Consider the following 27831-nt stretch of genomic DNA (forward strand, 5'->3'; position numbering starts at 1 on the left):
AGATGAGGAAACGGAGGTTTCAAATGATTAAGTGACATCTTAAAAGCTGTATCTTTTGGCTACTCTGCGATTTGAATCCAGAGCTGTCTGAAGCCTGAGCTGTATTTCCTTTCTCTCCCCTGTCCTCCTCCCCAGTCTGGGCTGGCCTCGACGACTTTGCTCACGTCTCCCGGCCAGACCTTGCACTATCCTGCTTTTCAGCACTCGCCCCTCACTCTTCTGAGATAGACTCTCTGCAGCTGGTCCCTCCTCCTCCCATCACCCCACAGAGACACCTGGGGCTCCCTCAGCCACCCAGAAAATTTTCTGCTTTTGGCCCACGGCCCTGGAGCCAGAGGAAACCCATAAATACAAACACATTTGCATGAAAGCCCAGGGGTCTGCATCTGCAGCTAACAGCTCGGTTTAACTTCCAAGACAGAGCTGCCAGAAGTGGGAGCAGCAGCCACCAGCTTCCTGGGAGAAACGTGTCCTGATAGCCAGGTCAGTATCAGTTGGTGTTTATTTAGACACACAAATAAAAGAACCTGGCGGTTCAAACAGCTTGTGCTCCTTTTTTTTTTTGGGTGAGGGGGTGGTGGGGGGTGGGGGGGTGGGGGGGGGTGGGGAGGGTGTGCGTCATATATATAATATATATATATTTTAAAAGATCATATTACCAGTCCCCCACATTTTTCTCTACTGAGCAATATATACAGCCTATATATATATATATATATATATATATATATGTGCGTATATATATATATATATATATATATATATTACATATTTTTTTCAATAGATAACTACATTCAAGTAATGAAACACAGGATTTACAATTTCCCTCTGAGGGCAGAGGAAAAGCAAATTCACATACAATTCACAGAGGAAGTACCATGAAAGCCCAGCCAGACAGGAGCTGAGGCCTCTCTGGGGGACGAGGGAGACAGGCAGCAGCAGAAATTATGACAATCACACTGCTGCTTATCGTGGGGGACAGGCCGGTGCTGATGAAGTGGGGGGCCCTGCCTGCTCTGCCTGGGCCAGGTCAGCAGGCCGTGCTGGCTGACCCAGGCTCCCTGGCTGGGGTGGGTTGGGGGCACGTGTCTGGCAACCTCAATTTTCCAGGAGCCTCTCGAATTTGGGGTTCACAAAGGAGAAGCCGGCAAATGCTGTTTGGTCCATGGAGTCGATGAGGTTCTTGTCGCTGTAGGAGAGGCGCGGCTTCTCGTTCAGGAACTCCTGGTCGAAGTTGTTGTAGTCTCCAGCGGACCTCTGCAAGCAGAAGGCAGGGGTGTGTAAGCAGGACCCAAAGGGCAACCTTCCAACGGGTTCCCGACGTTCCAGGGACCCATTCCCAGAGCCATAATCCCTGTTGGGCTGGGCCAAGCCAGAGCTGTCCTTATTTAGAACAGAAAAGGGAGTCTTTCTGCTGGAAGGTAGATGCTGTTACCAAGGGAATGAGGGAAGCCAGCAGGGGGCCTGGAGGAGGAAAGGTGGGCATCCACCCAAGCAGGGTTCTAGAAGACCACAGCCCTGGGCCAAAGCCCAGCCACCACCTGTTTTTGTAGGTCCCACAAGCTAAGGCTGGCTTTTGCATTTTTAAATGTTTAGGAAAAAATCAAAAGGAGAATAACACTTCATGACATGTGAAAATTAAATGAAATTCAAAGTTCGGCATCCATAAATAAAGTTTTATTAGTGCCCAACCACACCCACTCACTGACATACCGTCTATGGCCGCCTTGAGACTATCTGGCCTGCAAAGCCTAAGATATTTACTCTCAGGCTGTTCACAGGAAAAGTTTGCCAACTCTCTGCTTCTGAAGGTACAATGAAAGAGTGATTGAAAGAGGTCTTAAGCTGGTGGCCCTCAGGCCAAACTGAGCTGCAGGTACAACCATTTTGACTAGCCATGGGTTTTAACGGCATTTGAGCCAATATTTTAAAATTGGGCAATTTGGGGCTTCCTTGGTGGCGCAGTGGTTGAGAGTCCGCCTGCCGATGCAGGGGACACAGGTTCGTGCCCCGGTCCGGGAAGATCCCGCATGCCGCGGAGCGGCTAGGCCCGTGAGCCATGGCCCCTGAGCCTGCGCGTCCGGAGCCTGCGCTCCGCAACGGGAGAGGCCACAACAGGGCGAGGCCCACGTACCGCAAAAAAAAGGGCAATTTGACATAAAAATCCTGGTTTCTGGCTTCTTTGAAAACTGACAGAGCAGAGCAGCCCTGGGCCCATTTCCTGGCACGTCCGCCCACTCTTGGTGCTGAAATCCGCTTGGCCAGTACATCACGGGCCCCACTTCCCACTGACAGGGGCTGCTGATCAGCTGCCTGGTGTTATTTAAAATCAGTCTATCCTTCTTTCTATCAAAAGCGAGACACTGAAAGCAGGCTGTGTGATTTTCCTACAGCTGGCCTGGCCTGATAGTGACGTGCCCAGGGCAGGAGGCACTGAGTTTGAGATCCCTGGAATGGGGGAGTGCTCTGCGGCTTCAAGACACAAACACGGGGGCACATTACGCAGGCTGCTCAGTGGGAACAGCGTGTCCTGACAGAGGAGGGGAAGCAAAGGAGAGAAAGGGGAAGGGAGGGAAGAGCTGCGATCAGAGAAGGGCCACAGAGTTCAACTTCTGAGAAGTCCAGCCTCCCTCTGCTCTCCTGCTGGCTCCTTGGTGGTTTCTCTAGATTCTGGGCCTTTATGCAAACCATCCCTCCTCTACCTGGAATACCTCCCATCTGCCCTTGGCCTGGCCGAGCTTCCCCAGCCCTGCAGACATCCCATTTCCTCTCAGACCCACCCCGATCTCTGCATCTTGGGCACCTGCCCACAGACCATCCCTATGGCAACTGACTGTGTGTGGCCTTGTGACATGTCTTGTACTGCTGTCATTTATCATAAATGACCATCAGTGTGCAAGTTTCCTATCTCTCTGAGGAGCTGGGGCCCCTCTAGCTCTGGGACTGGGCCTCCCACTTCGCTATACAGCCCAGCACAGTGCTCTGCACCCAGAGGGCACTCAGCATTTCCGATAGTTTTTGGAAAATGGATTGGATAGATGGGTAGGTGGAGGGAGGGGGGCCTTAACTCTGATCCCCAAAGCATACTCCCGTGCACACAGTGGGTTTTAAAGAATGTATGCTAAAGGGTGGCTGGATCCACTGTCACCAATGTTTGTTGAATGACTGACTGAGGAGAGATGGTGAGGATACGAGGGTAGAGGCTGTGGCTCAGTGTGCCAAGGAGGTTGGGAAAGCAGATTTGCTAGAAGAAGGGAGAGGAGGAGAGCATGTGAATGATGCAGGAGAGAGGCAGGGCAAAGCAGGAGGAGTCCACTCCGGAAGGCAGTGAGAGACAACATTGAGTGGGCAGCCCCCACTGGAGCGGGATCACGTACCACTCTGGGCTTGAAGGGCGGCTCCACTGCACGTTTCTCCAGCAGAGCCCAGTTGATGGTCTTGAAGAAGGGGTGGATTTTGATGTTCCCTGTCACTCCCAGCCTCCTGGTTGTATCCCGTTCAAGCAGCTGCAATGCAGCAGGGAACCTGGTTAGCACCCGAGGGCTGTAGGAAATGGGAGCCTCAGAAAACCCCAAGCAGGCCGAGGGGTGCCCAGGCTGGTCCTGCCCAGCCTGGTATCACAGCCCAGGGCCTCTGGGGCTGAGAAGTCCTCTCTGGCCTCTGGTCCCAGGTCCGGTGGAGAAATAGGGTGTGGACTGGGGCTGCCAGGACTCTCAGCTGGTGGGACTTGTGAGCAAAAGCAGTAGCTCTTATTGGGTGTTTACCATCTGCCTGGCATCATACACTTATGTTTTTTTTCCCAAAAAACTCTGTGAGAAAGGTTCTCTTCTGGCCTCATTTTGTAGATAAGGAGATAGACTCAGAGTTTAGCCTAAGGTCTATCTGTCTTCTGACCCCAAGCCCATCATTGCCAGGCCAGGCTGATTCAGTACAGGGAACATAGACAGGAGGTCCCAAGAACGTGGCAGGAGAGTGACCCCCCAATGTGTTAGGACCAGAGCACTGGTGAGGCTGCCATCCCTGAGACAGGAGGCTTCTGGCATTCCCGTGACCTGGTGTCTGCCAGCTCCTGCCCCTGCCAGCCCAGCCCAGGGGCTCCTACCTTCTCCAGGATGTCCTTGGACTCCCTGGTGATCCAGCGGGGATAATACGGTGAGTCCACACGGATGGACTCGAAGAGTTCGTCCTCATCGTCACCGTGGAAGGGGGACTGACCAATGAGCATCTCATAGAGAAGAACTCCAAAGGACCACCAGTCCACGGAGAATGAGTACTTCAGGCCCTGCAGGATCTGGGGCAGAGGGGGTGCCGGAGCTGAGGGGGCCCTGAAGCACAAGCCCCGACCAGCCCTCCTCAGCCTCTCGGCTGTGACTCGGACATTGCCACCCACCCCCTGTGGAGACAAGGTGTTGGCCAGAGGCAGGGCCCGGAGGGTGCCACTCACCTCGGGGGCGATGTAGTCAGGGGTGCCGCAGAAGGTGCTGGCCTGTTTGTCCCCAAACATGTTCTCCTTGCACATGCCGAAGTCAGCAATCTTGATGTGGCCGTCCCGGTCCAGCATCACGTTGTCCAGCTTAAGGTCCCTGCGGGGAGGGGACAGGAAGAGGAGTCGTTAGGGTCCAATTCCCTTCCTCCCCGTAGTCCCCTCCCATGTCCCCATTGTCAGCCCGGAAAGCCTAGGACTCTCTCCAGGGGACGAGGGAATGAGGAAGAGGAGGGGAAAGAGGTACTAAACACAGGTGCTTCCTGCAAGCCGCCTACTGCGTGCTGTGTGCTGGACACCCACCAACCTACTTCCCAAAGCCCAAAATGAGGCTCAACGAGGTGGTATCACTTGCCTAGGGTCACCCAGCTACTCAGCTGTGGAAGCGCCCTGGACTCAGGTTTGTCAGACTCCACAAGGGCAGGGAGCCCATCTATTTTATGTAGGTACTTGAGTAGATAACTTAGGCACACGGTAACAAGCACCAGAAAAGCAGAACAGCACAAGGCCCATCTTCCACTAACCTCGCTTGCCAGGCCCTCCCTAGACTGAGTCCAGGCACAGACAGCACATTACAATGTGCATCTCACGCCACCTTTTAAAGCCTGGTCCCTAACATCCAATATGCACTGTCCCATGGATTGGTTTTCCACTTGACAACACACCTTGGGATCATCCCACAATAGTACACACAGCACGGCCTCAGCCTTTTGGATGAGTACATATTAATCCATGGCAGGATGGGACTGTCATTTATTGAGTGAGAATTTATGAAAGCAGACCCCATTGGTGGAAGCTCAGAGTGCTCAGATGCAGCTGCAGAGGGAGACCGATGGCTCCAAGGGAGGGAGACACCATACCAGTCAGTGCTGCGCTCCCACCAAAGGTGTCGAGTATGGGCAGGGAGTTCCCAGTCCCTGGAGCTGTGCCAGCCTCAGCTAAGGGGCCACAAGGAATTGTAGCAATGGAGTAGGTGGTTTAAGCAAATATCCAACTAAAGACCAACTCCAAGAGGAGATGGGGCCACAGCTGGCCCGGGATCCACTCAGAGCATTTCAGAGGATATGATGGGGTCGGGGCCTCCCCTCCTAAACACCCCCCACCTTCCAATCCCCGCACCTGTAAATGATCCCTTTCTGGTGTAGAAACTGTAGTCCACAGACTATCTCAGCCGCATAAAACCTGTATGAGACACACACACACACAAAGTGTCCTGAGATTTCTGTAAGCAGCCCCTGCTTCTCCCTGGGTCTTCATCCCCACCCCCAAGGACAGGAAATGCTGAAAATAACTCCACGGACAACCTGGTCCTGATCAAGCACATCTTGTATCAGGCAAGTAGGGGCTGGTAGCCAAGGCAGAAAAGAAAATTGTGAAGTAAAAAGCTCCAAATGAGACAATTCTCTGTCCTAAGAGTGTATGCATTTATATAGATATGCCTGTGTGCACACACACACAGTCTAGGGGTGCATGCTAGTTTAGGGGCCACCCACCCGGGTCCTGCATTGTGCAGGATCACCCACCCACTGAGGCCCAGGGAGGGGACAGGACCTGGCATGTCTAGGTTGTGTTCCCAGCCACAGCTCACCCCTCACCCCTAGCTTCCCACACGGGGTGGGGGATGGCCCTGGCCACCCCAAGTCTCTCCAACCCCAGCTCCAGCCCAGGCTGGCTTCACCAGGGGGAGGGAAGAAGGAATGGAAGGCAGATGGGCAGAGGGCTCTTCCCCCAACAGGGCCTCGCGTACGTGGCACGGTAGAGCTCGAAGCGGCCTTTGTCCTGGATGTGATACATCAGGTCGCCCCCATTGAGGAACTCCATCACAAAGAACAGGTGGTCCTGTGGGGGGAGGGTGGTGAGCAGAGGCACAGAAAGCGGCAGGCAGCTCCTTCACTGAGGACCACTAGGGACAAGCCCCAACAGGAAGCAGGGGACATCTGCCCTGGTGGCTGTGAGGGGGGAAGAACGGCCCTGCCCTGAGGAGTCTGAGGAAGGGGGACTCAGCCTTGCCTTAAGTGGTCTGAGGAAGAAGACTGGGCCCTGCCCTGGAGAATCTCAATGGGAGACATGGCCTTGACCTGAGCGACTGAGGGGGGATGTGGGCCAGGGGCACTGATAGTGGGTGGGCCGGCACCTTGGTCTGGAAGGTGCAGAAGAGATGGGTGAGAAAGGGATTCTCCCCGGAGAGCGCCAGCACCCGCTTCTCCACCATCGTGCACTCCACGTCATCATCGATCAGAACCACGTCCTTCTTGAGGGCCTTGATGGCGAAGAATTCCTTTTTGCCCTTCAGCTCTGCGAGCAGCACCTGACAGATGGGCAGGGGTGCTGAGCAGGGGAGGTTCGGACCAAAGGTCAGGGCACACGGCCCAACCCAACCCGGAAGCACCCAGGGAGGGTGGGAAGCAGGTGCCCCTTGGCTACCAAGCCCAGGTCCCTCAGGCTGCCTGCCCCAGGGCCATGGGGCCCTCACCTTCCCGAAGCTGCCTTTACCCAGGATCTTGATGAAGGTGAAGTTCTCAATGCTGCACTTGGTGCTGCTCTCCCAGATCTTGCCGTAGGTCCCAGTTCCTGCCCAAGAGACAGCTGCTTCAGACTCATGTCTCACGTCCAGAGGGTGGTCCTCCCCTGCTGGGTCCCTCCCCACAGAGGTGCCTCCTCTCCAGTTGCACTCAACTGTGTGGAGAGGCTGGGTCCCATGCTGGTGTGCGGGGGTAGGGGCTTTCCTGGAAGGAATGGGCACAGCTTCACCTGGGACATCATCTCCAGAGACTCCTGGCTTCTTCTCAAAATTCTGGTAGATCCCAACAGTCTCTGCAGTCTCGGAGTCCGACCTCCGGGCAGGTCTCTGGAGGGGGTAGGGGTTGGGGGGCCAGAGGTCATACCATGGTCAGAACTCCCAAACCAGAGGGAGGACCCCAACCATCCATAACTCCACCCTCAATACCAATGGGGGACAGCAGGGGCAGAGCCCAGGACCCCAGGCGGTGCATGTGCATGTACACATGTGTGAACAAGTGCGCGCACACACGCACACACACTTCCGGCACAGAGACGCCTCGGTGGTCTGGAAGGCACTGATTACAAACAAGAGTTCTGGAAATTGAACCCTAACTTCCCAGCCACTTACTCAATAGATTTTTATTTGTGTTGCCTTCACTTGTTTCTTTTTTTCCTCAATTGTGATAGATTCTAGAATCTTAAAGTTCTGTGGCCTCCTTCAAGCTCCACCCATACCCAAATACACACACACAAAAAACATGTACACACTGGACTTCCCTGGTGGCGCAGTGGTTAAGAATCCACGTTCCAATCCAGGGCACACAGGTTCGAACCCTGGTCCAGGAAGATGTCACATGACACGGAGCATCTAAGCCCATGTGCCACAACTACTGAGCCTGTGCTCTAGAGCCCGCAAGCCACAATTACTGAAGCCTGCGCACCTAGAGCCCGTGCTGCACAACGAAGAGTAGCCCCTGCTCGCCACAACTAGAGAAAGCCCGCATGCTGCAACAAAGACCCAACACAGCCAAAAATAAATTAATTAATTAAAAAAAAAAAGTAAAGGAGCAAAAAGAGATTTTAGGTAAACTTTTTTTTTTTGGCAGTACGCGGGCCTCTCACTGTTGTGGCCTCTCCTGTTGCGGAGCACAGGCTCCGGACGCGCAGGCTCAGCGGCCATAGCTCACGGGCCTAGCCGCTCCGTGGGAGCGGTATGTGGGATCTTCCCAGACCGGGGCATGATCCCGTGTCCCCTGCATCGGCAGGCGGACTCTCAACCACTGCGCCACCAGGGAAGCCCTAAACTCTTTTTTTTTTAAAAAACCATATACACATAAAGGCTTTAGTTCCAAGTGTTCCAACCTTGCAGTCACCCAGGTTCACCCTCAGGAAAAGCACTGCTTGAATAACTAATTTCTTAGGAGAACAAGCCCACCACCCTCTAATGTCCAATCCTTGAACTGGATCTTCCAGAAGTAGGGTCTTATGTATAAATGTCCCTCACTGCAGTTCCCCAGGAGTGGGCATGAGCCCTGACTCGTCCCCAACCCTGTCACCCTCTGTCCAGGGTTCCCACAGTGCCTGCCCACCTGGGTGACTTGGTTCAAGGCCTCGGCCAAGAGCTTCTGGTTGATGCCACAGAGGTTGGCCACCTTCGTCTGGCACTTATGGTGCACGTTCATGCCACAATCTGGGGTGGGAGAGAAGCAGAGCCATCAGGGCCCCCGCCCAGGCAGGCAGCCAGCAGGCTCCAAAAAAACTGTCCCCTTGTCCCAGGCCCAGCCAAGGGCAGGGAGGGATGGAGGAGAGAGCAGGAGAGAGGAGGGCTTTTGGCAGGGTTTGCTGGGTTTCCTGCATTTAGAAAAAGATGTATCTGAAGCCATCACGAGCACCTCAAATCTTTCATTATTTAAAGAAGAAAAAGGAAAAACAAATGTCTGGGACAAGCTAGACAAGTCACTTTTCCTCCAGACGTCTCTCGTTTCAGTGAAGCCTGAGGTGGGGGAGGGCCTGCAAGGAGCACAAGCTGAGCTGGTGTGAGAGGGGCCCTGGCCGGGGAGCACCTTCCGCCTGCTTTCCCCTCGGTGACTCTCTGGGGCCGACTCGACTCTAACACCTGTTTTATACTTGAGGACAGTGGAGCTCTCAGCAGTGGGGCCACCTTCTGATGGTCACACAGCAGTAAATGGCAGAGTCAGTCGAGCCAGTGGGGAGGGGCCAGGAGGCCTCATCCACGTGAGAGTCCCCGAGCGAGGGGGCAAAGGCAGCCTCAGCTGGTCTCAGCTTCTGGGGTCCGGGTGGGCCCCCCTCCCACTTCCGCCGCAGCCCCCGCCCTAGCCGGCACGCACCTTCACACTTTAATCCCTGCTTCACCAGCCCCCAGAGCAGGCTGCCGCAGTGGTCGCAGAAGGTGGGGCTCATGTAGTTATAAACCTTGAACCGGTGTGGCATGTCAATGTTGAAACGTTCTTTCTGGAACTAGGGGTGTGGGGTGTCACAGGTCAAGGGTCACATGCCAGCACCAGTCCCTTCCTCACCCCCTAACTCTCCCTGATCCAACCCCATGCGTGGCAAGATCCCCAAGAGGGCTCCGTGGGGACTGGGAAATCCAGGGATCCCAGGGGCCAAGCCAGGGGAAGGAAGGAAGAAGGAAAACGGGGAGGAAGGGTGACCCCACAGGGAAGGGGTGGGGAGAGCTCGAATCCCTCCCGCCCTGCCCTGGGCCCGGCCTCACTATGGTATCCCGGCTGTTGGCTGCAGTGCCCGTACACCGGCCAATGATCTTGTCGATGCATTTCTTGTGGATGGCAGCGTTGCATTCTTGAGGAGGCCCAGGCCCCGGAGGGGGACGGGAAGGCCCCGGAGGGGCAGAGTCTGTGAGCTGGCGCCCCCCGGCCCAGTCCTGCCTTCCACACAAAGTCCCCGTGCTCCCCGACCACCCACACCCTCACCACATGGAGCCCTTGGCCTAGAGCTTGATTTTTCTCTCCTCCGGTCAGTCCCTGTGGGAGGAGTCTGGGAAGGATGGGGCGGGGAGGACAGGTCGATCTGGGGGGGTCTCGGAGGTTAGGAAAGGCTCAAGGAGTCCCGGTGGGCAGGGAGGGGGGCATGGCAGTGAGAGAACTAGAGGCAGGGGAGCCCTCTTTGTGGCTCAGGACAGCAAACAGCTCTTAAGCTCTCTCACCGCCCCCCCCCCGCCACACACACACACACACACACACACACACACACACACACACACACACACACTGACAGATGCACCCCAACACAAAGGCACTCAGGTACACGTACACAGCATGTATAATGACAAACCTTCTTACATAGAATGCTTACCGGGCACCAGCCACACTTAAAATACAGCTTTACATATTTTATCCCATTTGATCTTCACAATGACTCTATTGTCCCTATTTTACAGATGAGGTAATTGAGGCACAGATAGGTTAAGTAACTTTGTCTAAGGTCCTACAGCTAGGAAGTGGTAGAGCTGGGATTCAGACCCAGGCAGGCTGGCTCCAGAGCCTGTGCTCACCACCACCGGTCCACACTGCCTCATGCATGCACCGACGGCCGTAGAGGAAGTGTGTGCTCATACGTGTGTACCAGATGCACACAACTCTCAAAAGAAGCACACATGCAGCCAGGGATGTGCTGGCAAAGGTCTAACAGCCTCTCTGCGGGGAAAGAGCCCCGATGTGCAGCACTGGCAGATTCTGTGTACATACTCCACTGGGGCCTATTTCAGGCCGCCAACGTGATGTCACTGAATGGGAAGCACTGGGAAGAGATACACCGGCTCCAGCACCCACTGACGCAGCCGCCGTCCACACACACACTACCACATGGAAAGCCTCACGTGCACGCACTCAAGCACAGGCTTCATCCAGACACACCGTCCCAGCACAGGGACACAGGCTTCTCTGTGAAGGCACGCAGGCACATGCCTGCACACACATGTGCATACAGACTGGGCTGTGGAGACACTTACGCCTGCACTTGTAGCCTTGCTTGTTGAGACCCCTGAAAGGCAAGTGCCCAGGCAGGGTGAGTGAGAGGAAGTACCGGGGATGGGGGCCCTCCCTCACCCACCCCACCCCAGCGGACACAGCCAGTCTCACCAAACAAAGTCTCTGCACACAGAGCAGAAAGTGGGCTGTCCAAAGAAGGTGGCGATAAACTCATGGTTCTTGATGTAGTGAATTTTGGCCTGTTTGATGGCTCCACGGCGGTTCATCGTTGGGAACTTGGCCCCGTCTTCACCCCGCATTGACTGCTTGCAATCTGGGGACCGGGTAGGAGTGAAGTCAGCCCCAGCCCACGGGAGGGGCCACACCCCTTCAGTCCCTCCCAGGGCAGTCCTGGACAGAGCGCCAACGGGGGCTGCTTCCCTAAACCTCCATTCTGGCTTCGGTCTCTGAACCTCCGTCCCCAGCCCAGGTAGGGAGGGGCTTACCTATGTCTTCCAGGAAATACTGCACAGACATCAACACCTTGGCCTGGGGTTGCAGGTCCAGCTGCAGGAGTGAGGGTGGGGGAGTCAATGAGGGCGGGCCTGGGCCAAGCCAGACTCAGAACCCGCCCCCATGGTTGGTCCCTGAAGGGCCAGGGAGTCCCAGCACCTAGCCAGACACCTGTTTGCCCAGAGTGGGCAGGGCCCCACCTGTAAGCCCCGCCCCCAGCCCTTACCCAGGAGTATTATTACATTTGGGGAAGTAAAAGGATCCAGCCCACACCCAGCTTGGCCACATGGCCCCGGGAACAGAGTGGGTAAGGGAAACTCCCCGCCCCCAACCCCAGCTGCCCGCTTCACAAGGATCTTAGAACGGAGGCACCGCATCCCCCCACACATGCAGACACACAGACACACGCATACTGACACAGCGTGCTGGTTCTCTCTCTCTCTCTCTCTCTCTCTCTCTCTCTCTCTCTGTAGGGGGCTCTGTCTGTCCAGTCTCCTCACACAGACTGGCTCGTCCTAAGGGCAAGACCCTCAGCTCCCCCAGGGCCTGGTGACTGACAGTGTCCTTTGGGGTAGTGGACAGAGAGCACAACAGGAGCCTCTGCCTGATTCTTCAAGGGTGGGTGCAGCCCTGGGTCAACCTCTCTCGGCCCAGTTCCTTCACCCCTCACTGGAGGCTGAGTAGAGTCTCCATGGTCACAGGTCTTTCCTGGCGGGGACATCTCGGCTGCAGGAGCCCACATGTAACCGCAGGGGGCAGGGATGCCCTGCCAGCGCTGACATCCTGTGGCCACAAGGGACATATGGCCACGTGTGCATGCAGAGTCCAGGTTTCAGCAGGTGAGTGGTGGGCCATGAGCCTTCTCCACCCCGACCCCCACTGCTGTGGAAGATCATAACTGGTGTTCCCCGATGCCTGCCTGGGTTTGGAATATCTGTGAAGATTCCAAAAAGAACTGGGAACAATGGGGTTCTCTGAGAAAGGGGACCTGGTGTTGGGGCTAGGACCCACCCTTTCATACAGCTTGATATGTTTTACTATGTGCACATCCTGCCTTTGCAAAATTAAAAGGGAAAGAAGCAGCTGTAATACCAAGGAGGGCTCTCTTTAGCACCGCCTATGTGCCAGGTTCTGCAGTAAGCCCTTTGCATCCAGTTGCTCATTTAATCAGAACTGACCCCACCATAGGTCTTTTAGTAGTTTCTCCTTTTACAGATTCAGAAGCAGACTCAGAGAGGCGAAGGGTCTGATGAATCGCAGGACCAGGATTTGAACACAAGCTGTTGGCTACAGAGCTGCCCCAGTGGCCGGAGCGGCCAGGTGCCCTCGGCCGTACCCGCTCACTTTGCCCACACACATGCGTGACTGTGGCTGTGCCCCTCACCCAGAACTCGGCCTTGCCATTGTTCTTCTTGCAGCGCTCGGCCAGCACCGACACACCCACTGTCACCTCGGACACTGGCTCCTCCGCGGCTCGCATCAGCACAATCTGGATGACGCGACCTTCGTAGATGTGGGCATCAAACGAGGACTTCCACTCGGGGTACATGGTGGGCTTCTTCTGCACCAGCGTCTTCCCACGCTCTGCAACGGGCCAGGAAGGCAAGGTCAGGCTAGGGAACCTCTGTGCCTCAAATCCCGGGCCTTCCCACAGCCTTCCATCCTATGGAATCTGCCTGCTCTCTCCCCCAGGGCCCAAGTCTCCACTCCTCAGCCCTCATGACCATGCTCTGCTCGCCTCACCAGCCCCATCTCACTCACAATCTGCATGAGAGCATAGAAACGCCGGCAGTTTCCCCAGGGTGCCCTGCTAGGTTCCACCCCGGGCCTCTGCTCCGGCTGTCCCTTCTTCCTGTGACCCACTTCCTCCAGCCCCTCTTAGATGTCACCTTCCCTTAGACATTTACTCAGTGACACTGCCACAGGCTCCCACATGCCAGCCATGGTGTTGGAGGCAAGGAACACGGTACCTGTCCTCCTAGAGTCCCAGTCCTGGGCAGAGACATGAATCAGTTCACCCCTCAAGTGAACATTAAATCACAGCTGTCATGAGACTGAAGAGGGCAAGGTCACTGGTTCTAGACCCACCCATGGTCAGGTGGCCTGCCCCAACCTAAGGGTCAGGGAAGGCTTCCTAGAGGAAGGGACAGCTCAGCTGAGACCTAAGGGATGAGCCAGGGGTTCACCAGGTGAGGGCAGAAGCAAGAAGGAATGGCGTGAGATGTTTGCTTCTTCCAGGATGACCTCCCTGACTGCAGCCTGGGATGGTTCCTCATCTGGACTTCCCTATCACAGGATCACTGTCTGCCTCCTCCACCAGACTGTGAGCCCCATGAGGGCAGGGCCTGGTCAGCCCTGGAGCATGGCAGTGTTCTCAGTACCCAGCACAGGGCCTGGCACAGATGGACATGTGGAGCTCCTGGAGGGAGCCTGTTCTTGGGTGAAACAACCAGTAGGGGAGGAGCCAGAAGCCCTGAGCTCCACAGAAGGTTCCATGTAGCCAGTGCAGGTGGTTCTACAGGCAGTGAGTCGCCTCTGTTGTCCTGCATTGCAAGCTGAGCTGGGCAGGGAGACGAGGACAAGGAAGAGAAGGATCCCTCAGAGGCTCTAGGAGAACAAGGCACAGTCCCTTCCATTGCTTCCTCCTGGCCCTGGCTTCCCCGCCCCACCGGCTGCTGCCATTGCCTGCAGCACAGGTAGGGTCCAGCCTGCAGCCCTACCTGTGCTGAGTGCCTCCTTCATCCTCACAGCACAGAAGGGCTGGCTTGCCTCATCTGCGGCCTGCAGGGAGCCCAGCTCGTAGGAGTTGAAGGAGATGCGCAGGAACGGTGCCATGTTGGGGCTTGCAGCAGGGCTGTGGAGACAGAAGGTGTGAGGCGGGCAGCAGGGACAGCCCTGGGAGGTGGTCAGGTATCTGCTCCCCCCGAGGGCTCCCACAGCACTGAATTTGGCCTACATGGTGCTTAAAATGCACTAGTCCTAGTTGCCACCATTAAAATTGAGAAGTTTTATGTAAGACTAGATTGGTGGCCTCCCTGGTGAAATTGGAAGGTGCGACATCAGGCCTACTGGGCAATATCTGGCTGGCACTGCCCCCTTTGTTGGGCACCCCTGCCAGTTGACTCCAGTTCAAAGGCCCCCTTCCACTTCTCTCCGAATCCTATCTCGGCCCTGGAGGCGTGTGAGCCTGTGATTCCCATGTCATTCATTTGGGGAGTCAGTCATTCAATGCGTCCTTTAATACCCAATGGCTGTTACCTAGTATGTGCTGGCCATAGCATCTTGGTGCCAGCCAAGATGGGCAGGACAGCACCCCTTCCTCCCTGTACCCTGCCCCATGCAGCCCTCCTTGGTTTTCAAAGTTTGGTTTTTGCTCATAACTACCCAGGCAGACAAGCAGGGCCAAGACAAGGAGCAGGGCCAAGATGATCACCCCCACTTTTCAGATGGGAAACTGAAATCCTGAGGTTGAACCAGAACCCAAAGCTGGATTCTACTAATTAAGCACCCACTTTGTCTGGGATCAGGGTAGTGAAAGGTCCCACCCACATCAGCGTGCTTGACACTTCTGAACCTGAGCCCCTTGGGGTCAGGTGCTCTCGCCTACCTGGAAGTTTGTCCGCACTTTCAGACTAAGTTTTTCCAGCTATAAAACTACTTTAATGTCGAATGTAACGCTGACTTTGCTTCTTACACCACACAGGTTGGCCCCACACGCCCCCATTCCTCACAGTTCCTCAAATCGAGGATCACGACGGGTGGCCCTAAAGGTCTTTCGGCTTGTCCTCGTGGAGGATGCTCAGCTGTGCAAGCCCACAGGTGTACACTCGTACACCTGCACAGACACTGGCTCCGGGCCTAGGCCCCACAGGAGGGAGCTCCACAGCTGAGGCTGCAGGAACGCTAACCTTCATCCCTGTATATACGTATTTGCTCCATCCTGAACATAAGCCGGCACGGAGGCAGACTGAGACACGCACCCCTACCCACACATGGGCCTGTGTGCACAGGCAACAGCCACCCTGGCCCTGGGACAGCTCCCCCAGCTCCTCTACATGGCCGCAGAGCACCAGCCAGGCCTGCTGGCAGCTCCAAGCCCAGATGAACTCACAGGAAACACTTGACCCCAGCCTACAGCCCAGCCCAATGGCCCGGCCAGTCCTCTGAAGCATGCAGCCAGAGAAGAGGGGAGGGACCATGCGGGGCAGACTCCACCACGTCCCCTGCCCGGGCCAGGCTCCTACTCAGAGGGAGCGAGAGTGGGTGTGTGAGCTCACGTCTGAGACCAGACAGGCCAGCCACAGTGACCCCTCAGCAGGCAGGCAGGGAGGGAAAGCCAGCTGTGGGCGGCTGCTGCTTTCTCCTGGGGCCGAAGCAGGCATGAGCGTGCAAGCTGGTGTTGGGGGGAGGGGGGCGGTATGTGTGGGTGTGACTGCACAGCCGTGGAGATGTGTGTGCCTGCGAGGACGTGTGAGTGGGTGGCAGGTAGTGTGCACTCAGCCAATGTTGAAGTGGAGAGCGAGCTGTGTGGGCCTGGCTGGGAGCGTGCGTAGGAGCCTGGGTGAGTGTCTCAAACTTCTAGGCAAAAGGAGATCGTGCCCCTCCTGCCACCCTGTGTGGTCTGGGGGTCCAGAATGATCAGCAGGGCCCCTGCACAGCACACACTTGCCATGTGTCTGCATCTGCATTCCAGGGCCTGACCCCCGGCAGACATGGCTCAGCCTCATGCTTCCCAATAGGATAACCTCGAGACCCAGGTGGGGCCGTGATGAACTTCCTGAGTGTCTCAGAGGATGAGGGGACAGGTGGGCAGGGACAAAGGAGGAGCAGTTGTGCTGCAGGGGGCTGGGCTCATATGGGAGAGGGGGTCAGGGCAGCCCTGGGTGGCAAAATGACGGTCAAGCTGCCTGGGTATAAGATCCTATCACCCACACTGCCTTGGCTGTGGGACTCTGTGGGTCACTTGGCCTGAGTCTCAGTCATCCCCATCCTACAGATGAGGAACAGTCCCCTCGCTGCAGGGTTGTCACGATGATGAGAACTTGTATAGCACGAGAGCCAACACCAACCCCACAGCCTCTTACCACTACAACCCCTTCTTGCTAATAGCACCCCTCTTTCATCTGTGTACCTTCCTTCACCGCTTACAAAGTACACTCACATCCCCACCACATCCACTCCACGCCACCCCCGGAGCCTGGGAAGACGGTCCTGATAACTGACTCTGCCTCTCGGGGAAACCAAGTCTCCAGGAACAGAGCTGCTCATCCTGGAGTAGCAGGTGGGCCCAACACCTACTGGCCAGCTCCTCCTCGGCCCTTCCCCCACCTCCCCTCGGGGCCCAGTCCAGGTGGCCCATGGGCTCCGGGTCACCCAGCAGGAGCCGTCCATGGACCACCCAGGGCTGTGAGGCAGAGAGAGGATCATCAGCCTGCCCTCCAGCTCTGCAGCACACTCGGAGCAGTTGCTGTTCGCAGTCAGTTAGAAGCCACCAGAGGGAAAACCACAACCACAGCAGGCCCCAGTCCTGGCCCCAAACCTGCACAGCCAGGCCGCAGCACCGTGAGAGAGAGGACCCACGGGCTGCCCTTGGGGCTACTTGGCACTAACCCTAGGGTTAGGTCACCTAGCCCCAACTACCTAGGACTAAACCTGGAGCACAGGCCCCGGCCAGGTTCTATCACCTCCTCCACCTCAACTGCACCGCCTGGACCCCCAGAGGAAGACAGGCACCACGAGCTGGCATATTCTTCCACTGATGGCCATGTGACCCTGAAAGAGGTCTTGGGCCCCTGCACACCAGGACCCCCTGCACAGCAGAGCCAGAGTTGTCCACCTACCTTGCAGAGCATCTGAACACTGGTGGGAAGGCCAGGGGGTAAAGTGACAGCACAAAAGCAAGGTGGGCCAACTATTTATAGCCCCCATGCAAATTAGCTCAGGCCCACAGGCCCCAAAGGAAGGCCATTGGCTCAACCTCATCCCCACTCTGCAGGGCCACGGAGGCGGCAGGGGTTGGACTCCACATAGGCCTCCATGGGGACCAGCTCCTTGGAGCCAGCTGAGGCCAGCCAGGCCTTTCCCAACTGCCTGTGGGCTTCGAGTCTCTACTGTCCTGCTTCTCTAGCCCACAGCAGAGGCAGCCCTGTGAAGCAGAGAGCTCCGGACTTGGGAGTCAAAGGGCCTGGGTGTGAATCAGTACCCTCACTTATAAGAAAGATCATCCTTCTCTGAGGCCAACATACACCAGACCAACCTTGTAATGGCATTAGCTCACTTTATCCCTGTGCAGGTCCCGGAGGTGGATATTTTACTGATGAAGAAACAGGCTCAGAGAGGCTAAGTGACTTGCCCAAGATCACAGAGCCAGTAAGTGGTAGAAGGAGGATCTGAATCCAGGCCTGCCTGACGTTGCAGCCCACATTCTTCTGGTATGCCATGTCAGGAAGAGGAGATGAAGGGCAAGAGGGGGCAGAGGCAGAGATAGATAAATGTGCAGGGAGCAATACACACAAACACACCCATGAGGACAAAGTAAACAAGAAGAGGGGTGAGGGGACCAGGAGACAGGTCCCCTGTGCTTGACCACCAAACCCCCTCCAGGCTGGTCCTAGGTCTGACCTTGGGGACCCCCCGCTACTGTACAAAGAGGGTGGTACAGACCCCTGAACTCCTACTTTTTCTCCTGACCCAGCTGTTTGGGACAGACTCCAGTTCTTAAAACCTGGGGAATGTCTGGCTGCATCCCAGCCCCAGGATATAAGGGCTTGCTGGCCCGGCTCCCCACCCTGCCCTAGACCAACAGCCCAGAGGTACGGAAAGGCAGGGCCGGGCTGGACCAGAACAGGCGGCCTGCTTCCGCCAGGGCAGCAGAAACATTCTCCCAACCAGTCAGGGGCAGTGGGCAAGGCCAACCTCGAGGTGACCAGAGTGACTGTGCCAGTTGAAGCTCCTGGGGCGTGGAGGACAAGTATGCACATTACACATCCACGTGTGTGTGCGTGAGTGTGTTCCAGTAAAGGGGGCAGGTGGGGTGCATGGCCTGAGGGGCACTATCAGGAACAAAAACGCATTTTCTACAACAATCACATATAACTAGTTGGATAACAATTTTTTTTTTTTTTTTGCGGTACACGGGCCCCTCACTGTTGCGGCCTCTCCCATTGCGGAGCACAGGCTCCGGACGCGCAGGCTCAGAGGCCACAGCTCACGGGCCCAGCCGCTCCGCGGCATGTGGGATCTTCCCGGACCAGGGCACGAACCCGTGTCCCCTGCATCGGCAGGCCGACTCTCAACCACAGCGCTACCAGGGAAGCCCTAACAATTTTTTTAGAGGTAAAAAATAAAACCCATCAAGCCAAAAATATCTCCCAATAGATCAGCCTTCAGAAACTGACATGTCCAGCTCCTTTTTGTACAGAGCGCAGGGGAACTGAGGACCAGGTCCTGCAATGAGGGTCCCCTGGCCCCCAGATAGGGCCGGGTCCCCTCCAACCTAGTCCTTCCCTGACATTTGATTCTGCCTCACAGGCCACAGGGTGATGCCTGCTGGACAGAGGAGCAAAGCAGGGCCCGAGAAGAGAGGCCTTGGGCAAGCTCTTGGGGAGAGTGTGAGAAAGTAGAGGGGGGCTCCCTCACAAAGTCTGCCCGGGGAACAAGAGGAGGCAGGCTGAGGTCAAGCAAAGCAGGGGTGAGTAGGACCAGCTGAGGCCCCTAGAGGGTCTAGGGTCTGGCTCCCTTGAACAGACCCCTGAGGAGAGGGGGATACACCCCTCCGATGCAACCCTCCCCACACACACCCACCCAGCCTGGGGCAGCCCCTGCCACCTGCCCACGGAAGGCCACCACCCGCTGCTGGTCAAGGCTGGTGGTGGCGGCAAAGCAAAGTGGGGCAGTGTCGGCCTAGGCCCTCTAGGGACACAGACCCTGCCTGGGGGGAGCTCAAGGTCCGGCCCACATCAGTCTTGAGGGATGAACGGAAGAAGGAGGACACAGGAAGCCCAGGCAGTGGGAGGGAAGGAGAGTGAGAGGCAGTGTGATTGCAGGAGGGAGCAGGGCTGGCCCTGGCAGGGTTGCAACAGGGCAAGCGGGCTGGGCGTGGCAGAAGCTGCCGGGCAGGGCAGGCAGGCGCGTAGCAGCTCAGCTGAGAGACTGGCTTCCCCAGATGGCCTTTCCAGACAGAAGCAAGTTTAGGAGGCCACAGGGGTTTCACAACCCAGGAAATGGGCTCAGCAAGAAGAACAGGAGGTGGGGGAGGGGAAGGGCTAGCAAGACCCCTCCAAGGCCCTTCCCCCAGGGCCTGTGCCCCAGCCCCCATGTACTGGGAGAGGGACCAGCCATGGTCTCAGGTCATGGCCAAGTCCCACAGCAGGGGATGTTCCCCACCCCTGCTCTCCCCCAGGACTAGCACCTTATCCCCCAGCCAGACTCCTTCTCAGCCCCTCCCTCGCCCCACACAGACCACCCACTGCCGTGGACTCTCCTCCCCTTGCCCAGTGACCTCCCCTACTACCTGTCACCACTCCCGGTCTCTCCCCAATCCATTCTTCTCACAGCTCAGAACCTCCTGGACTCCCACTGCCCTTGGAGAAGGCCCCAACCTCAGCCTGGCCCTGGCCTCCCCGTCACCTCAAATCTCACCCCTGGCTACTCTGTGAACACATGCCTCACTTTCCAGCTTTTGCACAGGCTGCTCCCTCAGCCAGAATGTCTCCCTGAATTCCTCCATATCCTTACAGATTGCTCTGAAGTCCAGCCCTTCCTTCCCCACTTGCCAGGAAGCCAGCTGCTCCTCTATCTCACGTGCCCCAGCAGGTCCCCTGTGCATGTGTCTGGGATCACACTCAGCAGAGGACCTGGGTGTCTGCCTGTAGCTCGGCCACACATCTGACCGTCCTGGGGACATGCAAAACCTCCACTGCCGGATGACCCGGCCCACTGATGGGAATCAGAGGTGAGGCCTGGGCAGCACAACTGAACCTTTTGCAACTGTCCTTCCCTCAGAACCAGTGAAACACCTGGCTTTTCCCTCAGGAAAACCCATGCCTGTGGCGACAAGATTCTGCACATGACAGTGTGGGGACTGTAGGTCTCGAAGGCCTAGCCTGGTCCCAGGTGACCCCCAGCCAGCGGGCATCACAGTGACAAGACACACCAGGCCCATGGAACTCATAGCCCCACAGGGGACAGCCACGTAAGTGTGTAATTACAGAGAAGATGACTGCTGCTCAGGCAGTGAGAAGGCCTGGGGTAGAATGGGGGCCGGAGGGGCCTGTCAGCCGGGGCGGGGGCGGGGTGGTTTGCCTTAGGAAGGGCTTCAATCTGAGAGATGCTCACGGTGCCATGAGCCCATCTGGCCAGAGGGTCTGGAAGGGTAACGGGGACAGGTCTTGGGACCCTGGCTGTCACTGGCTCACACTCACCCCTGCCCGTGTCGGGTGTAGGACCTGTGTGGGGCACAGTCCACAGCAGGCACAGGTCTGAGCCACTCAGCTGGCCCTAGGACTGGGGAAGCCCTGGGCTCAGCCAGAGGGAGGGCTCCAGGTACCCCTGAGGGGGGAACAAAAGTCCCTTCATGGCAAGACTGAAGACAAGGGGGCTCTGTGAGGAGCCAGGGTAGGGGGTATGTCAGGGCCTTTCTCAGAATAACCACACCTGTGTGCCCACACGGGCACACCCACCAAACCAAACACAGTTACACGTGGGGAGCCCTGACTGCAGTTGGACATACACACACAGTTGTAACCATAGGCACATCCACAATCCTATGACAACTCAGTAACGCACACACCGAGAAAGACACCCCTGCTCCCCGGCTCTCACATGCTGACAGACATCCAAGCCCACGCAGATCACACAGGACATTCATACCCTCACGCATTCACCAGCACAGAGAGATCTGTGTGCACACAGGGAGCCGCGAGCACACAGGCACACAGACACTCCAGGCTGGCAGAGATCAACTCACAAGCCTGGAAGAACCCACACGTGCCTGACTACGGTCTGCCACCGGAAAGTCCAAATGTAGCTTTTTCTCCTGCAGCCCGTGGGGCACAACAATTGCGGACGGGGGAGGGAAGGGCAGCAGGACATCAGGCAGGCTGGGCCTCCCCACTGAGGGAGGTGGAGAAAGTCCCTCCTGGCCTGGGGCAAAGTCCAAAGTGTACAAGGGAAGGAGTGGGCCAGTCAGGCTCATCGCTGGGTGGCCTCCCACTGCCTGAGGGGAAGTCAGTGGAGGTTGGGGACGAGGCTGGGGGCCACAGGTGCAGTCACAGGCCTGGTGCACAGGAGGAGGGGCGGGTGCACCTGTGCAGGTAGAGTAGCCATGCGGGCACCCCATACAGCACCTCCATGGAGCTCCGGACTCACTGGGCAGAACCTGACAAAGAGAGGGCGGGTAATTCACCCAAAGCCACAAAGCCAACGGGGCAGACCCCAGGGTGGCGGAGAGGGACTCTCCGGTCCTAGCCCCAGAACTGCCCGTCTGGCCTCCCGCGGGACAGGGCACTGCTTGACAGAGGGCACGGCTCCTCCACCAGCCCCCACAGAGATGGGCCCGCAGTCCACTCCTCAGCCCCTCTCTGTGCCCCTCCTTCTAGAGTCCCTGTGATTTTCCTGATTGTTGACAACAGCCTTTGTGTTTGAGAGATGGTGAGACGGCCATCTAAGGCTTTTGCCACCCATGCCCACAAGGTGAGTAGGGCCTAGATGATGCCTCCCCACTTTAGGGATCAGGAGAAAGCTGGAGAGAGGCAGGACCATGGTGTGCCATCTCACGGCGGGCAGTGAACACAGGAACTGGAGAGCAGGGGCTGGTTGTGGGCTGGACAGGTCTAGTTCAATGGGGTCTACCCTGGGTGCCCTGCGAGCTTGGCCAAGGCCCTCTGGCGTCATCTGTGAAAGGGATGATCTTGCCCTGCCCAGGAGGTGGTGCTGAGTGTAGGAGCTGTACCGTCATCCTTATCAGCACTGTCATCCTCACGCTGGGCCCTCCCCCCACCTGCCCCACCGCCCATTTCCAGCTGTCTGATAGCCACAGGGGCATCCAAACTTCCTTGAATCAGTGGGTAAGCCACTGATCCAGCCACCCAGCCCTGTGGTGTCCTGCTCTGGTCTGCTGCTCTGGAAAGAGAACAAGCTGGGCAAAGACAGCTGAGTCCACTGGCAGACACCTGGCCAGCTACTGTCTCTCTTAGGACCTCAGTCTCCCTACGTTGACAATGGAGACCTCTCAGCTTCCTCCAGCTCTGAGGAACGACCCTACAGTTCTCCTCCTACCTCCTCCCAGCCCCAGCCCACAGCAAGCGGACACCTGCTCCAGCCTCAGGCCTTGGCGACTGGCTACTCCACTGTGCCTGTTTACCCAACACAGCCACAGACATAATCCAAAGCTTCTGGGGCTGTTGTGAAAACAGCAGCTCAGCCACCACAATCCTGCCCACCTGGGCACCCTGGCAGGGACCTTCAAGGGACAGCCACCCCAGCCCTGTACCCAGGGCCTCTCAAACTTCCCCACCAAAGGCCTGCTGAACCCTCTCCTCCCTAGTCCGGGCTTTACGTGCTACCTCTCGACTCTCAGGTTTCACTTTCAGCCCAGACCCTCCTGAACTCCAGGATCCCCAACCTCGCCAAGCTCTGGAGGTGCTCAAACACATCCAAATGAGGCCTACTGATGTTCTCCACGCAAGTGCCCCTGGTCTCCTAGCAGCGCCAGCACTCAGGCCAGACACCTGGCGGTCGTTTCCACCTTCCCCTTCTTCCCAGCACAGCAAGGCTATCACTTCTGCCTCCTGTCCATCCCAAAGTCCTCTCTTTTCTCCATCACCACCCCATCCAGACACCATCGCCTTCTGCAGGCCTGCACCAGCCTGATCACTACCCTCCATCCTCTCCTCTGGCCCCCATGGTCCCTCTGCCCCAGTGACTAGGCAGGTCTTTTAAGACAGTAAAGCAAGTCTTGTCACCCCCTGCTCAAGTCCCCAGTGTTTCCCATTTCCCTTCTGATGAGCCCAGACCCCTCTCCCCGGCCTCCTGGCCATACCCCGCCCTGCTTCTGGGCCCCAACCCCAGCGACCACTTCTGGTTCCCTAAACAGCCACGTTCCTTTCTGCTCAGGAGCCTCTGAGCTCGCTGTTCCATCTTCCTGCTCCTCCCAAAACGCACACTGGCTCTTTCTCATCATTCAGGTCTCAGATGGACACTCCCTGATCTGCCCATTTCACAGGTGAGGTGACTGAGGCTCAAAGTAGTCCAGTCCCTGGCTTGAGTACACAGCCAGTAAATATCAAGCAAGGATTTGAAGCCAGATCTGTCTGACGCCTGCAGAGGTCTTGCTCCTAAACCTTCGATGCCCTCGCTCACACTCCTAGCTGAGGCCCCTGCCTATCTCCAGCCCTCCAGGCTCCTGGCCCCTGCCTACCACACCGCCAGCATTACCATTCAACACCCAAGAACCCCAGCCCCTTGGCCCTGGATAGCAAAAGCCAAAGCTCAGCCCAACCCTCACTGGGCTGACCTTCTGTCTGTCCCTGGGACAGGCAGGTCCCTGCCACCAGCTGCTGCATGGCAAGGATGTATGTATGGATGTGTGTAAGGGGATTTCCAGCTCTCCCCACTCCTCCAGCCTCCATCAGCCCCACACGTCCGCCCCCTTCCCCAGTCCAAAGGCCAACTCCAAGGGTCCGAAGGGCAGGCAGGCTGGCGGGAGGGCTCACCAGCTACCCCCTCACCGCCAGCCTCAGCTTTTCCAAGCCTCATGTCCCACAAGGGGCCAGGGCAGGGGAGAGGCTTTAGGGAGGCCAGAGGGGGCAGCAGGCAACTGCGGCCTGCTTTTCCCTTCCCTGCATCTGTTTGTCAGAAGATCTATTTTTCTCCCTTTGAAAGGGAGTGAGGGGGAGAAGAGCTGAGTGGGCACAGCTGTTCCACCCTGGAGTTCTCCTCTGAGGACGCAGAACCTATTGAAAACAACAGAACTGTCCCCACCCTGCAGCATTGCCGCTGGAGGCAGAATCGAGACCCGGCTTCTCAGCCGCAGCCACTTGGCCCCGTGACACTGGGCCCATGCCCAGGCCATCAGATGATAATAATCCCATCATTAGTACCACCTGCTGTTCTTCGAACAGTTACCATGAACCGGGTGCTGAGTGCTTTATACAGCTAGTTTCTACTTCTTACACAGGAACAGCGTGCCAGGCACGGTCCTGGCTACTTTGCATACATCATCTGTTGTTTCCAGCACAACCTGGTAAAGGTGGATGCTGTCATGGTCTCAGGTGTCAGAGGGGGACACTGAGGCACAGGGTGTCAAAGCCACTTGCCCAGGTCTGTTCATACAGCTGCTTAGAGCTGCCTAATCCCAGAGATGCAGCCCAGCTGATGTCACTCACACACAAGGGGCCATCCCTGCCTGAGCTAATGCTCTGAGCCTCAGCTTACAGCTTGGAGGAAAAGAGGAGCTGGGGTCATGGAGGCTGCAGGGGACTCCATGGCCTCTGCACCCCCAGCCCACTCCTTGAGTTTCTGTCCAGGCCTGGCCAGCCCTGGCCATGGAAAGCCTGGCCGGTTGACCTATTCCACTGGCCAGACACTGCTCCTCTTGGAGGCAAGACTGGGGTGCAGCAAGCCACAGATAGAAAGCTGGTCAGTCCCACTCTAAAACCACTTTCTGGGCAGCCCAGAGGAAGTGAGCCTCCGGAAACACCTCGGACGGTCTCTCCTTGGGCCCAGGCCTTAGAAAGTGCACAGACCGCCCCAGGAGAAGTCCCCTGCCTGCCTCCCAGTCGCCAGGGCCCAGCAACTCCACGTGTACCAGACATGGACACTGCAGGGAACTGAGGAGCTGACAGGATCTCCCACCCGCCTGTGGGCACCTTGGCCCCGTGACCACAGGCAGCCCACTTCCTCCTCTGTGGCAGCAGCCACAAACAGTGCCAGCACAGCTGACATGGCCCCTCCCCTACATTTATCCCCCCTCCCCCAAGTGCCAAGCCCTGGTCAGCCTGGGGGCCTAGCCCAGGCAGGCAGGATAGCTGGTGAATGCCTGGGAAGAGCTCAACTCCCACTGTGGCCCTGTCCCCTGGAGTGCCTGTGGTCACACAGCCACACCTCAAACCTCACCCTCAGTGCCAGATGCAAGCTGAGCTGTGACCCTGACCAAGGACCGCGCCCCCTTCCCGACCCAGAATGGGCACAGTGTGGTATGTGTGGGCAGGTGTCTGAGTGCACGGATGACTGGGTGAGCCTCTGTGTGCGTGTTTGAGCGTGCCTGCGGGTGAGTGCATGTGAACACGTGTGTACGTGTGTGCGCATGTGTGCTACGTGTGCAGGCACTCATGCGTCTGCGGGTATGGGTACCGAATGTGGCTCAGCTTGTCCCCCTGTGTGTGTTTGTATGTCTATGCCAGCGAGGTAGGTGAAGTTTGAGAGTAGAAAGTGGGCTGGCTTTAAGGCTAATTAATTGAACGTAGGGAATGAGGCTCAGTGGTGGGCGGGGATGGCCCCCTGATCTCACACAGCAGAGTCCCCCAGCCAGCCAAGGACACATCACCTCCTCCCACCAGGTTTGCAGGGAGGCTGAATAAACAGAAGACCCAGCGTAGACGCTGCCCTTGTTCAGCCCCTCCAGGAAGTGAGGGCCCTGACCTCTTGCCCTCCCCTCAAGGGGGAGCCCGGCCCCCACCATCTATTCACCTCTGAGACCTGTAGGTGCCTGGCAGCCAGTAGGGGTGGGAGTGAGGGGTTCATCTGGGAGGACTCCTGGGGGAAGAACACCTTGGCCACCCTGAGCACCCTCCAGTGCCCCCCAGAATCCTGTTCACTGGACTTCAGACACTCAGTGGGTAACTCACACTTACCCCTGTAATGTGGGCTGAAGGAGGCAAGTCTGGCCCCAAAGGAGGGAAGTTTTAGCTTTATAAGGGGACTGAGAGAGAGCAGCCTTTCCCAGTATTCCTTAGAGACTCCCAGCTCACCCTGAATCTGGGGGTTGGTGATGGGGATTTAGAGCCTCTCCTCTGGCCCCAGAGAGGCTGTGGAAATGGGGGAACTGGGGTGTGGAAGAGAGCTGTGCCAGGAGCTGGGAGACCTCGTTCCATTCCAGCTCAGTGTCCAACCCCTACAGGGCCCAGGGCAAACCTCAGTTTCCCTTCGTGATGACGAGGACAGCCTGAGGCAGAGAAAGGGGCCAAGGAAAAGCTGATACATCTACTCTCACCCTGGCTCAGACACCACCTCCTCTTGGCACCAAACCACTGGTGGGCCCCAGGCCTCTGAGCTCCAAGGCCAAAGCCCTCCCTGGGCCCGAAGCCAGTTCTAGGCAGGGAGCTCTCAGGGGCAGGGCCAATTGCTACCTGCTCTGGGTGCCCAGCCCCATACCCAGACCAAAGGCATGTTGTGTGTTCCCCCACTCCAGTCCCAGGGCAGAAGGGGAGGAGCCCAAAGAGGGTGGTCATCCCTGTACACTGTCCATCTGCCTAAGAGGACCCCATCTTACCTGGGGCTCCTGGCTCCCCTTTGTCCGTAGTCCTGGCTCCTGCTGCCACCACTGCCACACAACCACCACCAGAAGTAGGCCCACCGCCCTCACCTGGGCCAGTTCCTGGCAGACCTGCAGGAACAAGAGAAAACAGATGAGCTGGGAGGCACCACCAAACAGGCTCTTCCCATCAGTCAGCCCCAGCATGGCTGACAGAGGCCCAGCTCAGCCTTGTCTGGTTCTGAGACCTTGGCCTCTGTGTACGTGGCTTCCTCTTCTATGAAATGAGGTATTGGGCTTGACTTTTCCAGGGCACTGGCTATGTGTCCACTCCATGCTTGGAGTCAGAACACTATGTCTCAGCCCTTGGAGCATTCCCAGACTACAGATACAACAAGAAAGCTGTTCCTAATCCTCCTGTCTTCAAGAGCCTGCCCTGTGGGCTTGGAGACCTAGGGTGCAATCAGCTACCACCGCTTTGTGGCCTGGGGCAATTCCTCTGAGCCTCAGTTTGTCTCATCTTTAAAGTGGGGAGACTACATCTCCCCAGATGGTACTGAGGCTCCAATGATGTGGTGTGCCAGCTGCTGTGCTGAACTCACACTGGGAGTGCCAAATGAATAGTGACACTTTTTATTCTTTGTTTTGCACCTTCCAGTTCAGGTGATTCTCACATTACTGTTGTGCCCATTATACAGCTGAAAAAATGGAGGCCCAGAGAGATCCTAGAAGGAAGGAACAGCAAAGGCAACAAGGTGCCCTGGGTCTCCTGGCTGAAAGGCCTGAGCACTTTTTCTGCAGGCCAGGCCTCCACAAAAGTTTCTCCTCCCCAGATGTGAGCCGCTCCTCCAGCTGAAGACCCCCATCACCACTCCCTCGGGGCTGAGGCATCCTCCAGCTTTATCTTTTTGTCT

General features: G+C 57.1%; 1 protein-coding gene across 4 annotated transcripts in view; it reads right to left on the bottom strand.

Annotated features, from left to right (window-relative positions):
- Positions 1-780: 780 nt before the first annotated feature.
- The window catches only part of PRKCD (protein kinase C delta), a 29800-nt gene continuing 2749 nt past the window's right edge, over positions 781-27831 (bottom strand). For 2 of the 4 annotated variants that reach the window (XM_032648805.1, XM_032648806.1), the window contains exons 2-19: positions 26936-27049; positions 14166-14299; positions 12830-13029; positions 11439-11499; positions 11104-11266; positions 10974-11005; positions 9720-9805; positions 9334-9463; positions 8575-8675; positions 7235-7331; positions 6957-7054; positions 6618-6791; positions 6231-6322; positions 5603-5665; positions 4445-4583; positions 4103-4291; positions 3378-3506; positions 781-1257 (exon numbers count right to left, since the gene is read on the bottom strand). In XM_032648805.1, coding sequence (XP_032504696.1) covers positions 1099-1257; positions 3378-3506; positions 4103-4291; positions 4445-4583; positions 5603-5665; positions 6231-6322; positions 6618-6791; positions 6957-7054; positions 7235-7331; positions 8575-8675; positions 9334-9463; positions 9720-9805; positions 10974-11005; positions 11104-11266; positions 11439-11499; positions 12830-13029; positions 14166-14280 — 2028 coding nt within the window. In that variant the 5' untranslated portion in view covers positions 14281-14299; positions 26936-27049 and the 3' untranslated portion in view covers positions 781-1098. Of the gene's footprint in view, positions 1258-3377; positions 3544-4102; positions 4292-4444; positions 4584-5602; positions 5666-6230; positions 6323-6617; positions 6792-6956; positions 7055-7234; positions 7332-8574; positions 8676-9333; positions 9464-9719; positions 9806-10973; positions 11006-11103; positions 11267-11438; positions 11500-12829; positions 13030-14165; positions 14300-26935; positions 27050-27831 lie in introns of all 4 variants that reach the window. The other 2 variants (XM_032648807.1, XR_004352219.1) reach the window with 2 other exon arrangements.

Source organism: Phocoena sinus, chromosome 11, assembly GCF_008692025.1.
Source record: "Phocoena sinus isolate mPhoSin1 chromosome 11, mPhoSin1.pri, whole genome shotgun sequence".
Classification (NCBI taxonomy): Eukaryota; Metazoa; Chordata; class Mammalia; order Artiodactyla; family Phocoenidae; genus Phocoena; species Phocoena sinus.